Source organism: Styela clava, chromosome 5 (assembly GCF_964204865.1).
Source record: "Styela clava chromosome 5, kaStyClav1.hap1.2, whole genome shotgun sequence".
In the NCBI taxonomy this organism is placed as follows: Eukaryota; Metazoa; Chordata; class Ascidiacea; order Stolidobranchia; family Styelidae; genus Styela; species Styela clava.
The window spans coordinates 911,619-925,353 of NC_135254.1; the positions used below are offsets into that span (position 1 = coordinate 911,619).

At 37.5% G+C, this 13,735-nt stretch overlaps 2 protein-coding genes and 1 long non-coding RNA gene across 3 annotated transcripts in view; 2 read left to right on the forward strand and 1 right to left on the reverse strand.

Moving 5' to 3' along the window:
• The first annotated feature begins 572 nt into the window (after nucleotides 1-572).
• The window catches only part of LOC120344546 (E3 ubiquitin-protein ligase PPP1R11-like), an 85,848-nt gene continuing 72,685 nt past the window's right edge, over nucleotides 573-13,735 (forward strand). The window contains exon 1 of the mRNA XM_078113191.1: nucleotides 573-813. Within this exon, the coding sequence (XP_077969317.1) occupies nucleotides 754-813 (60 nt within the window). The 5' untranslated portion in view covers nucleotides 573-753. The remainder of the gene's footprint in view (nucleotides 814-13,735) is intronic.
• LOC144423029 (uncharacterized) lies at nucleotides 3,013-3,692 on the forward strand. The gene is made up of 2 exons (XR_013475520.1): nucleotides 3,013-3,179; nucleotides 3,479-3,692. It is a non-coding gene; the product is annotated as an uncharacterized LOC144423029 (long non-coding RNA).
• Nucleotides 5,271-12,550, reverse strand: LOC120331478 (G-protein-signaling modulator 2-like). Its single transcript, XM_078112602.1, has 5 exons — nucleotides 12,247-12,550; nucleotides 11,708-11,721; nucleotides 11,252-11,419; nucleotides 10,290-10,387; nucleotides 5,271-9,319 (listed from the first exon to the last, which is right to left on the reverse strand). The coding sequence occupies exons 1-4, from the start codon at nucleotides 12,522-12,524 to the stop codon at nucleotides 10,347-10,349; spliced, it is 501 nt and encodes a 166-aa protein (XP_077968728.1). The 5' UTR covers nucleotides 12,525-12,550; the 3' UTR covers nucleotides 5,271-9,319; nucleotides 10,290-10,346.

Sequence of the window (13,735 nt, forward strand, 5' to 3'; positions counted from 1 at the left end):
AATAAAATGATTGGTATAAAAATAAATAAAAACTGATTATGAAATCAGGAGAGCAAACAAAACCTTAGATAAGAACTTCATAGGAATGGCGTCGCCTCATGACGTCGTTATTTTGTTTTATGTCAGAGTGACAAAAATAAAATTGACGAAAAATAATTTACATTAAAACGAAAATAATTTATCTGATTAATTGATCTATTTTACATATCGTGCTTTACTATATGACTAACGTTTTTATTTTGTGTGATATAAAACTAAACGCTTTTTCTTGCCGCTTCTATTTTAAATTCGTCTCAATATGTGTCACATTACTCTTGTTGCTCAATTGTTAGTTACAACAAGTTAAAATGTTTTATAATTGGTATAATATAAAATGTAATCTGTCAACCTTTTTTATGCCAGGAGAGTTGTTTCGATTTAGTGACCGTATGGTCCTTCCAACCTCCTATCAATTCCGTTGTTAGTCGATTTATTCTTCTTTTACTTATTGAATGTTGTTGTTTGTGTTTGATTTATTGGCTAATGACTGGATGGTGAATAAACTTCTATCTATCTATCTATCTAACTTCACATTATGGATGTATAGAACAGTGAATTAATAAGAGTTTTTTACAGCTTTATGGTTACTTAATTTTGCCTATATTTTATAATTTGTACCTCATTAAAAAAGGTTCGTTTTGGGGTCATATGTCCAACTGCTTCCAAAAATTTGCCTCGAAAGAAGTGGAATATTTCCTGACATAAACAGCAATAATGGCAACGGTAGTGAGGACAACACAAAGCGAAGAAACATTAACCACAACAACCTCACAGGTGAAGGGGTAGATTTTTTATAATTATGGTGTACAGTACGGCACAGTTCTTTGATTTCAAGAATAGCCCCCACATTAAAAGACAACAATTATGACAGTGAGTGCAACCCCTTATTCATGAGACAATCTGGGCCTCCATATCATGATATCGCCACAATAAACCAAAAGGAGGCACAATTTAAAACAACTCCATTTGATACCTCTGAGAAAGTGATTTCAGAGACAAACAGAGTGTTTGTTTTATTGAACCAAATGTCGAAACACCTTGAAATGGGAGAACTGTGCCCTATTCGAGCAAGATATGATAAGTCATATTATCGGCGTTCTAATTCTCGGTATAAATTTGTGAGAAAGTCTGGGTCTGGTATAGTTTTGTACCACATCCACTTCTAGTTGGCCTGGCTCAACAATTTTTGCATATGTCAATCCTAACCCCCACCTGACTACGTCACCGAAAAATTACGTCATTCCGACGTCACAGTGGCGTAATAAGGCCCATCGAAGTATGCGGATGGTCGTCCCAAACGCGCAGACAATAACCTCTCTCGTTTTCTCGTCGCAACGATCACGATAGGAGAGAGATCGCCGGCTTTGGCAAGTTCTTATCGGCGGCGCAGATGCCATTTCGGGCGATCGAAATTATACTTTGGCAATCCCTATGACGTGATGGTGACATCGTGGTGACGTAATTTTTGGATGGCATAGTCAGGTGAGGGTTAGGAATAACATATGCAAAAATCGTTATGCTACGCCCACTGGAAGTACTCGTGGTACTAAACTATACTAGACCCGAAAGTCTTATCCTAAGCTAAACTTGCAGCTTGTTAGTCAATACTCCTGTTTCATCTTCTGTTTAATCCAGGTTTTCGTGAAATGGGCCCATCTTGACTTGCCTCTCCTCAGAATCAAAGTGGGGGGATGAGGGGGCTGAATTCTGAAAATTGTGGAGATTTGAGAACCACTTGTTCTAGTACGACAGTTCAATTTTTTCTTATTTTTCTAGGAGCCAACTGGCCCGAGCGTCGTTTTGAAACTTCGCAAACCTCATTCCGACCAAAAAGTTCGATGGACTGAGGAAACGATTGACAATGAACACATGGGAAAGAATTCTTCCAAATGTAAGAAAAGTATTGCTATCTCGTCAAATGTCAGAATCGGCGGTGTGGCACATAGCGCCAAGCGTTAGAATACGCTCTCCACTGCACCACTGATTACTCTGTGTGGGTTCGCAGGTTCGAATCCCATGCAGGGATAGTGATGTGCGTGAAGATTGCTGAACTCCTTGCTGCCGTAGGGTGGTTCACATAGCCACTGGTCAGAGTAGAGAACTTACATAACATTATATCTGGTCATTATTAACATTTAGCTAGAAGTAATTTGAACTCATCTCTGAGAAAACAAGCATTAACTGTTGTAAAAGTGACCCGATTAGAAAACCAATGCCATTGAATTTTCAATTCATCAAAATAATCTGATAACCAGTCTATCATAATAAAAATATGGGAATTATTTTGCCCCCCATATAATTACCTACGTTTACCCGAAAAATTATGGTCACAGAAATGCAAATTTGTACTCTTGTGATCACATTCCCATGTTTTGTGTATGCCATTGGTCGGCAACCTTTTTTAAGTGACGGACTGGTATATCCTGATCAAAATTTTGGCGAACCACCTTCATACAAATGAACTAAGCTTATGTAATAAAGTCCACACGTTTGAAAATAAAATATTGACAATATGTTCAAAAACAAAGGCGATGCTATGCCAGATCTTTATTTGTTTGCTGGCCATTAACAGTTTCCAAATTGGAAACCTGTTGGACAGCGACACACGTGCCAGCACACCTCAATATTTCGTTTTTGTAGTTGTCAATATTGAAAACCCGGCCTCAAATAAAAACTATGTTGTAAAAAGTAACAATGCCTGTGCAGCTTCCGTAAATATATCTGAGTATTGCTAGATGTACGTTTAGCAATAACAAATGTATTTTTGCTGTTTGGGTGATGTTTTTTAGTCGTAGCGTTTGTCTTTAGATTGTAGAGGTTTTATTAGGGGTTTGTCCGTTTTTGTGTCACCTTTTTTGCGAACCGGTAGTTCCTTTCCACGGCCGCCGCCGACCGCTGGTGTATGCCACTTGTATTTTTTTTGTGTGGGATCAGTTTTTAATAATAACTAACACTAGCTTACTGAGACTGTCAAATATTACATACAAGTTGTTGTATTTATGAAAAACCTCGGATGTTTGGGGAGGACTCGTCGTCAGCTGATAATTCTAGCGATAGTGATGACAATGCTTACGAGAAGAAAACGAAAAAAGAGCGAGCGCAGAAGAAACGATCGAAACAACATGATTGTAATGATCACGGTAAGTTCTAAATTATTTTAAGAAGGGAGAGCCCGCAAGAGGCTGATGTTGATACTGGTTCGTATATTCAAGATACAGATATAATTACACTGTTATGACTATACATATACTCAAACTGTGATAATTGCATAACAATTGGTGGTATCTTGAACCTAAATTGGTAGAAACAAAGTGTTATCAGTCCTTGTTGGGTATGGGATACGTTAGCCAGTTTTTATAGATTATAGACTTTTAACCCACAGCATGCAACCCTTGCAATGAATGACAAATATTCAACGAGTTTCTTTTCCTTTTTACAGATCACAGCCAGCATTCTTCTGATCTGCCAGGGCCACCCACATGACACAATAGTCTCATCCTTTCAACTTTTATACATATATATTTATTTTTTATTTTGAATAATTTGCTCAAAGCAAGGCTCTCACCCAGAACTGAAGAAGTTCTGAGGGAAGTAACAGACGACCCCTAAAGTGCCAAGAGCTACTGAGATAATGAAGGATTATAGCAAAGTCATATTATAGTTTGAATTCATCGCTCATAAATACTGATTGGCGCTCCAGAAGTGTGTGTACCAATATGGATGTAACTAATTTTGTTCGCCTTTTTTACATCAAGTTGTGCAAAAGGACTGAAACCTATGGGCAGGGGTATATTCACTTGGGTAACACAGGCAGTCCCCGACCTCATAATAGAATGAGAATTGGAATAAAGTTATGGCCTAACCCTAACCCGGTACACATACTACGGGAGTACCCACTGGTTGAGGCAAGACATGGGCAGTTCATGTCATTACGATCAGTTCAAAAAGCTGTGAGAAAATGTTTTTACGTACAAATATTTCAAATTTTTTGGTTTTAAGTGCAGATTGCACATTTCTAGTTTGAATCTTGTTCCACTTCACCCAGGTATTGATTTGCACATGAGAGAATTTCTTACGTTTACCGTTTTTCCAAATAAGAAGTTGTTCCAACCATATCATTAGATGCCGGTGGCCGCTTGTAAAAATAGGGCGATAGCATTATAACCAGGCCACCAGGTGGTACTGCCGAAGTATGTGAACCAAGATGGCGGACACCAGAACGTAGTATGTGTACCACTTTTTAACTCAAGTCTACAATATTTATTTTTATGTATTCATAATAGCGACCCACAAGGTTTTTGAAAATCATAATACAAACCGTCTTAGGGCACTTTAGGGTCGAAAAAGTCTACATAGTGAAAAATCTATAAGCCCCATATTCTATCAGATTACCTGTGGATACATCTTTTTTATTTTTCGATTGTCAATTGTAAAACATTCACTGTACTGATTTAATACTTGTAAATTAAACTTGAGTTTCAAAAGAGTTGTCAATGGGATGGATGGCATGACAGCGATTTTGTATTTATCATGCCAGAGAGGGAAGTTGTTGAGATTAAATTTGTTAGCTAGTAAGTGGCAGAGAGAAATACAGCATCCCCCACTGGGTGCGAAATTACGTAGGGTAAACAGAGATGGCTCGATTATATCACAACTTTCCGCTCATTTATATATTTCAGAATCATGACCGGGACTGTGCGACAGACTACTAGTACAGTCACCTGGTTAAAATGTCCAAGAGAAAGTCTGCTAGTTTGTCATAAGATTGAGCCAATTTTTCCAAAGGATTAGAACAGTCGCTCTCAAACCGAGGTCCGGAACGATTTAATATGGCTCGCTGAAGTTGAAGTGGTTCCGGTTCCAATTGGTATCACAGCCTCTTGCAAATAAGTATCCATCCTCTTTTAATTTTGGCTCTGGTCAATCAACTTTGGGAAGCATTGTTAGGAGATCTAAGTATCATCTTAGGTAGGGATGGGCACCATAGGTACCATCTCAGGCGTCTGTATAGATCAATTTAACTCAGACTTTCAGGTCAAAAGAAATTTTTCGACTCCAGCTCTGGGCTCCAGAAAAATCAAATTTTTGATCCAAATCTCCTGTAACTGTCAATTTAGAAAGCTTTGTCAAGTTAACAATTAGAAATCTAAATTCCCGACTTGTTTCAGAACTTCACCTTCAAAAATACAAATCAATCAACATGCATATCTACCACATTTTGCTTTAATTATTGTAAATTTGCGCCGGCACATACAGAAACTTGCCAAACAATAAAAGTTGCGAACACATAAAAAATCTGATAATCACAGCAAAAGATGTGGCACCTGGCAGTATTGGCTGGACACAAGTTAGAGATCCCAGGTTCAAACCACATGTTAGCCACCCTGACAAGTGTATAAGAAACTGGGTAGGCAATATCGAACCGGGAGAATAAGTGGGGTTTTGCATTTCAGTGAATTTTTACTGGATTCTCGTTCAAAGCAATAACGCCTTAAAAACGGATAAAGTCAAAGTTTTGCACAAGTTTGCTAAACTCTGACAATATAGCAGAGGTCCCCAACCTTTTATGGCTTGTGGGCCCTTCCAAAGGTTTCTAAGCCTCATGGCCCAGTGGTATTTATAGTGTTATTATGATTGGTAAATTCCAAATCCCATTAGTTTCAAACAATTCATGCTCAAACCCCGTGAAACAACCTTATCAAGCAACGAAACTAGGAAGTTTTCTTGTCAAGGGACAAGTAGAATCTGTTCTGCACCTTGTGACCCCTATTTAACGGCGACGGCCCCTTGTTAGGAACTGCTGCGCCAGGGTAACTACTATTGGGCTGAGTGGTGGACTCTTATGTGTGATTACCGCAACCAGGGAAAGCGATTTTTAACAAAATAATTGATATCATTTCTAATTAGAAATTTAATTAGATTAGTATTTACAAACATGATTAGAAATAAATTTAGCAAAAAAAAGAAAAAATTCTGAAAAATAACAGAAATCATGATTTAATACTAATCTATAAATACTATCAGCATAATGGCCTAGTGCACGGGTCAGCAACCTTTAGCATTGAAAGAACCGTTTTGCATCCTTTCCATCAAACTCGAACCTCCTCGGAGTCGCAACATCTACTTTAATGTCAGAACTCAGAAGGATGTAATAATGATTAAAACATAATTTTATCAAAAAGGGGGCAATCTTGCTACAATTACTAGCGCTGATCATAATATGGGGCTCTATGCAACCTATTCTTTTGCAGAAAAACCATGATTAAAACAAAATTTAGTTGTAAAGAGTTATCTTGCTACAAAAACTAGGGCTATTCATTCATAATTTTTATTATATAGTATGTGTACCAGGTCAGAGCTAGGCCATAATTTTATTCCAATTTTCCTTATTTTAGTTCTATTAAGAGTCCCGGAAACTGTTTGTATTAGTCAAGTTCATATACCCCCTGCCCATAGGTTTCAGTCCCTTTACACAACTTGATGTAAAATAGGCGAACAAAATTAGATATCTCCATATTGGTACACATACTTCTGGAACGCCCAATAATTTGTGGAAAAATGTTTCTGTACATGGCCTGATACATTCAGATTCAGAAACATTTTGGATTCGGAATTGCAAATTATGCATTGAAGAGAACGCCACCCTTTTTTCTTAACAGAATTCAGTCAAAAATGAATAAAAATAACAAAAAAAAACAGAAAAAATTAGTTCAAAATGAATAAACATCACCGGGCTAAGAAGTACAGTGTTAATAAAACAAGAAGAAAATGAAAAAAGTTGAATTAATTAAACATCAACCTTGACCCGATACAGAAGCGACTTGACTGAGAAATAATTTGCTCAAAGCAAGGTGTTTACACTCACTCAGAAGCAACGTAGACTGATTTTTAGTGAACCTAAAGGCAACCACTGCATTGCCAAAGCTATCTCACATCTATGATAAAGAAACATAGCGGTGAATGAGAAGTTAGTACTCAAACTAACGTTTTCATGATAAGAGTGCACACACACACGAAAAAAATAATCGTTCCGAGCCATTTTTAGAGGGTATGCTTTACCTCACCGTTTTAAATAAACAATTAAGGAAACTTGCAGGTGCCAGAGTTTCATAATCAAGATTTAATTTTCCCTACGTTCAGCCGGAATGAAAAATTTTTCCAACATAAAGTCGGCAGTCGATTATAAATTTCACCGGCTCTGAAGCCCTGGTCTTAAATCAGGTATGAGAAAGGTGAATTACTACATTTTTCCAGATTCAGATTTTTGAAAATTATGATCATAGAAATGAAATCTGAAACAATATTCACATTAAAAAACTTTGCAGCAGTTAAAAAAGAGGTTAAGTTAACTTCAGTGCGATTCAACATCAAAAATAAGAGAGTTTGAAAATAGCAGCACTGACACCATTATACTAGCATTAGATAATTCTGACCAGACACGCCTCAATGGTTATATTAAAAGAAATTGTACTGATGTTTGAAAATAGCAGCACTGACACCATTACATTAGCATGAGAATATTCTGGCCAGTCACGCCTTAATAATTAATATTAAAGGAAATAGTATTGAAGCTTAAAAATAGCAGCACTGACACCATTACATTAGCATTAGATCATTCTGGCCAGTCACACCTCAATGATTATTCAGAGAAATCGTACTGAAATTAACTAAACCTAATAAACAGACACAAAGTTGAAATAAAAAACTATTAAAGCAGCTAATGTGTAGAAGAGTTGTAAGTTTCGATTATTAAATTTTTTCACCGATGTTAGTAATGAAGGCCAGCCTGTAGGGTGAGAGTTTGACACGATTTCATTGATGTTCAATATTTTGAAACCCTCCACTTTATGGCTCTGGAATTGGACATTTGATTCATTCGATATTCGAAGCTTTGAGGCCTGAATATGCCAGAAGTTTTTATAGTCCAAAATCCTTTTTTTTTTTTCAGAGTTAGTGTTTGGGAGCACATCCTAAATTTTCAGAGTTTGGCAATTTTTTTTTCATGATATTAAATGTATCAAAAAGTTTTTGCGATTTTAGTTTTATTGATATTGAAAGAAGATCAGTTTTGAGCCTAACGTTGTGGCCCCCCTACAATTATTTTGTGGCCCCTTTGGGGGGTTACGGGGCCCCCACTTGGGAACCACTGCGCTTGAGTTTTACTTCTATATTTCCATGTGCATTGTCCCATTTCAACATGGTAGTCTTTCACCGTTGTTCTGTTAGTGAAGGATAGATGTCAGACAACTGTGTCTTAGGCCAGTTAAGACCTTGTTAATTTTTAATTAATTATGCGGGCTCTTTCAAATTTTGAGGCTAATAACTATACATACATGCGAATATTTTTTTTAAGTCAGTGCGTAAATTTCTTCCTACTTCACAGGCCAGACCGTAGTTGGTTACTTCACAATTAACAGCTTATTTCAAGCACTGTATTTATGATGCATAATTAATATTTCATTTCTACAACTGCACAATGTTAGCTCATGCGTGACGTAATTAGAAATAAAATTACTACATGGCAGCAAAAACATCTTCAATGGTGGCACAGGAAGTTAGTGGCATCTTAACCATGTCGCAAGCAAATAGGAGGTCAATTCCTAAACCCATAGTTGGATGATATTTACTATGGCAGCATGGCATTTAAATGGGGCATCAAATTGATTTCAAGGCAATATTGAATGCCTCGGTGTCTCCAAAGTCTCAAGCAGTGCGTGTCTTTCCAATGAAAATAATTCTGTCCATGCCACGCTAGTAGGTGGCATGGTTTGTTTTGATGCCACTGCCTGAAACACAGGAACCATGTTATATGGCATTAGTACACTTTTGATGCCACAATTTTTATAAAACGTCATTGTTTTGAAACACAATGAGCAAAACAATGGTGGCTATTCGATGCCGTTTGGTAGGTGCCATGGCTCTCATGTAATAAAACACAGCAAGGTGTGAGGTGCGGCTTGACAAGTGGCATGGCACATATCTGATGCCACTGAGTAAAAAACATTGCAAGGCATCACAAAAATGCCACGAAACAAATTTACAACAACCATTTAGTGCCACAGTGGGCATCGAAATATGTCCCACATTTACTGTGATATGTCGTCATTATCGGGGTCCACATTATGAGGGGATTCCCATTTGGGACCAAAACAGCAGCGCTGGTCCTCGATTCTCGACGATTGAATTCGAACAATCAATCTTTGTCTGGGATAGTGGGCGTTAGCAGCACCGGAGCGTCGAATATGGGAGGTGACGAGCGCTGGTCATTTTACCTCGTGCTCTGAAACAAACAAAAAAAATTAGGTCTAAATATTTATTTTGATTAGGTTCTGATAAAAAATTGTAGCCTTATAGAATAGATTCTTGGGTACTCCCGTAGTATGTGAACCAAGATGGCCAACACCGGAACGTAGTAAGTGTACCAGGTTAGGGTTAGGCCATATTTTTATTCCAATTTTCCTTATTTTAAATCTGTATCTGATATTATGGCCTAATCCTAAACCGGTACACATACTACGTTCCAGTGTCCGCCATCTTGGTTCACAAACTACAAGTACCGTACCTATTTTTTTTTTGCTCAAATCAAGGTGACTTGCACTCACTCATGAGTAGAACTGGGCATTTTCAAATATCTGATGATTTCAGAATCAAATCAAACATTTTTTCGAATCTCGAATACTTGGAATACATGTAGTTGTATGTGGCTGTTATATTGTTATGAATCCACATAACTGAAAACACGTAACCTATCACCTGGACAGTTCACACACAATAGGAAATATGTTTCATCAATAACTCACTTATATGACATAATTGCATTTTAAAAATTTGACATAAATGAAAAAACACGAGGGATTCATCTCGACCTGCGGGCGGACAAAAACAAGATGGCGGCTGTCTAAACCGATGCGAATAATTGGTACTCCCGCAGTATGTAAACCAAGATGGCGGACACCGGAACGTAGTATGTGTACCAGGTTAGGGTTAATCCTTAATTCCATAACTTGGCTAGTCCCCGAACTCGTAATAGAACTAAAATAAAGAAAATTGGAATAAAATTATGGCCTAACCGTAACCTGATACACATACTACGTTCTGACGTCCGCCATGTTGGTTCACATACTACAGGAGTACCTAATAATTTATTAATTGATTAGAAATGTCCAGTCCTACCGATGAGTAAAGTAGACTCCTCTCACGTCACGTCTTTGTCAGAGTGAAATTGTAAAAACACCTCACAAAACACTCACCTGGCATCTCATGAGAGCGTTAAAAAATGTGTCATCGAGTGGATGTCTGTTTTCATTTCATGGTATTCCACCGTTTTCCAGTCTTGGTCGAAGAACCACTGAAAAGGAAGAATGAAAACCACTTTAAAAAGTTTTTTTAAGGAAATTTCTCTAAAAAAGGTCACTCTCACTCCCTCAAAAATAACTGACTGAGGTTAGAGGCAACCTCTGAAATGCCAAGTGTTACTCGATTACCAAACTTCATCTAAGAGTTATGCAACAAGTGGTCATTTCTTAGACTTTGGATGAAAATCGTTAGTTAGGGCATAGCATGAGAACCTAGTGTCGAGTACAAGGCAAGGCTGAGCCAGAAGTGTATTCGAACTTTAAATAACTCAAAATCAACCCCACCAGAACTAGAGTGGAATAACCTGGAAGATCTCCATGCGTCATAAGTTGGGAACCACTGGCCTACTGGTCACAGCATGAGACTTAAACTGAGACCTATCCTGCAAAACACTCATTGTGAAAGTTTATTGTGTATGAGTGGACGCATTTATGTGTGTCAGTTTCCCGAAACCTTTTCGTATGTTTTAACAACTATTAGGAATGAAAACAGAAGTCTTGTGAGTAGTGTGTATATGAGCATAAGGATTGCATTGTGCAACATGAAGCAATGATTAAAAAGTTTGTAAAAGAAATTCAAGAGCAGGAGGGTCATTGAATTTCTTGCATTTTATCATGTTGGAACGTCCAACACCGAAATATTTGACTTCATAATAGATATTGGTGTTTTTGATATAAGGGGATCCCACGGTAAGTCCAATTGCATATCATGTTAGTCTCCCACGCCCACCACCTCACCAAATAGGACAGGCTATGTGGAATTAAAAAATTAAAGTATCATCAAATATCGGTGGCTGGCTGTAGGGCCTTGTTCGGAATGGAAGATGTAAATATATATTGTATAAAAAACACTATACCTGGTAATGGAGCTGCAGCGCCATCTGGTTGTTGCAGATTGATGACTCCTTCGCCGTTGACCCTTAACCCAGGAAGTCCAGAGAGACTCACCCTTTGCTCATCCATGCGTTTTGATTGCGAGTTTGCTAACATATTCATCATTGTTGAAATTTGCTGATGTTGACTGTCTAAGAGAATAAGAGAGCAATGCTCAAACATATGGACACAAAGACCAAAACAAAGTAGTACGAGTGTAGCAATCTGTCACAGTATACTATGTTACCCGCTGTCACGATGTCATAAAAACATGTTCCCATAATTAAAATCTATATAGCGTATTTTAGAGAGAGAGATTTATTTTTTCGTCAACCAAAATAAAATAACAGTCATCGTAATAATAAAAATAATAATAAGTAATAAATTAGTTTGGTATAGACAGGAGGGAGTGATACGACCAGATGGTCATCAAAGCCAACTCCCCCCTTTCAAGCTATTGTGTTTAAGATTCACAGTTTCAGATGACTAAATATTGGGGAGGAACATTCTAGAATTTAAAATTATATTCTCAAAATGAAAGAATAAAATTGGGGAATGCTAGAGTAAATCATTTTTATTTGTGTATGTGGAGATGAAAAATCAGATCTCACAGAAAATTTAGGGAGCAAAGAAAGTAATGGTCTTCTAGCAAAAAATACTGGTACTGCCGTCTTCTCAATTCGACTGAACGCCAAAATATTACAATTGTTAATGCAAAGCCGCTAAGAGTAATTTTTAATTTCGACGACGTGATCCCACAAAATTTCATATGGAAAAATGAATCCATGGAAGCCCACAGAATATCTTTAAATAAATAAAAAAATACAATCTCTAACCCACTAAAAATTTCAAAGTAATTGGCCCAGTGTTTAATGAGAAGAGCGATTTTTTTCACAGCAACAAGAAAAAAAAGAACAACATAATAACAAAACAATCCATTTGAAAAAAAATATTCTTGTTAGCTGTATCGTAGAGTGACTATGTCCACTGATTACTGTTTCCCCATGGGTTAACCACTCGCAACAATTTAAAAAAAAATTGTGGAAGAAGACTCACCCCCATCATTTCCAATGAGTTTTCGTCCCCCCCCCACTGCCCCATTCTCCGTGGGGTGATGATTTGAAGGGGGTCTGGAGGGTTAGGTCTTAAAACAGCTGATAATTCATATTGGTCGTCTCTCATTTCACATCGTTGATCCTCCATCCTACGACCTTGAAGTCTTGTTATAAGGTCAAAGAAATTATCATCCTCCAGCATGTCTGGCGAGATGTTCTGAGCAGGAAAGAAATTTTTATTTAACGAAGAAGAGTTGGGGGGGGGGAGTGGCTTCTGCTACAAGCACTAAATATTTCATTTTCATTTTCATGGTAAACAATTAAAAAAATTGTGAGATTGTTTTTTAGGTTTACGCTGATTTATTAGTTATGGACATTTAAATAATACTGGGGAGACGAAGAACAGTAGGACCTGGTGCCAAGTTACCGACGACCCTGTCATTGTAATATAAATTTGTTTCGTTTGAGGCGTCGATCAACTGCATAGAGGTTAATATGATGAACCCGATGAGAAGGAAAATTTTGATTGTGATTGAAATTGTGATTCTACTTTACAGATTTAAGAAAGAATCACTGTCACAATTTTGGATATATCTTGATTACGAATACCTATCGCTGAGTAATCGAGCAATCAAACTCTTGACTGTATTCTCAACCAGTTACTGTGTTATGCGAAGAAACATTTTCATCACTAACTTTAATTAAACCAAAGCAAAGAAATCGACTGCACGACGCTGCATAGATACGTGTTGCAGAAACTTCTTTGAGGCCTCGTTTGCAATCCTACATTGGAAACGAAACAGCAGCAAAATTCTCACTAGAGTTAATTGTGTTTGTACATGATTTGGCATGTACATGTTTTTAAGTGAGATGTTTTATGCGTGCCTTTTATTGTGTTTCACCCATTTCAAATTTCAGCCGGCACATTATTTGATAGTTTTTCTCCATGTGAAATGTTTTTGAGTGTGCCTCTTTAGTCTGGAATCATATTGAGCGCCCGAAATTGCAATATATTATCCGTTCCGGTCATTTCCTTTTTTTTTGCTGGTCTGCGATTACATTTAATTTTACTGGTCCGCTAGGTTAGAAAGGTTGGGAACCACTGTATTGGACTATAGTAATGTTTATATTTTGCCGCAAGAAGATGCAACCGAGAGTTACGTTGAAGACACGGAAGCAGAAATTTTCATCATTTCACAGTGAGCTACATGAAGCCCTAACAAAAAGATGAAATAAAGGCGCTCCCGTAGTATGTGTACCAAGATGGACACCCGAACGTAGTATGTGTACCAGGTTAGGGCATATTTTTATTCTAATTTTCCTTATTTTAGTTCTGTTATGAGTTTGGGTACTAGCCAAATGACTCCCTTAGTATTTATACCTGAAATTAAGGCCCTGAACCCTGAACTGGTA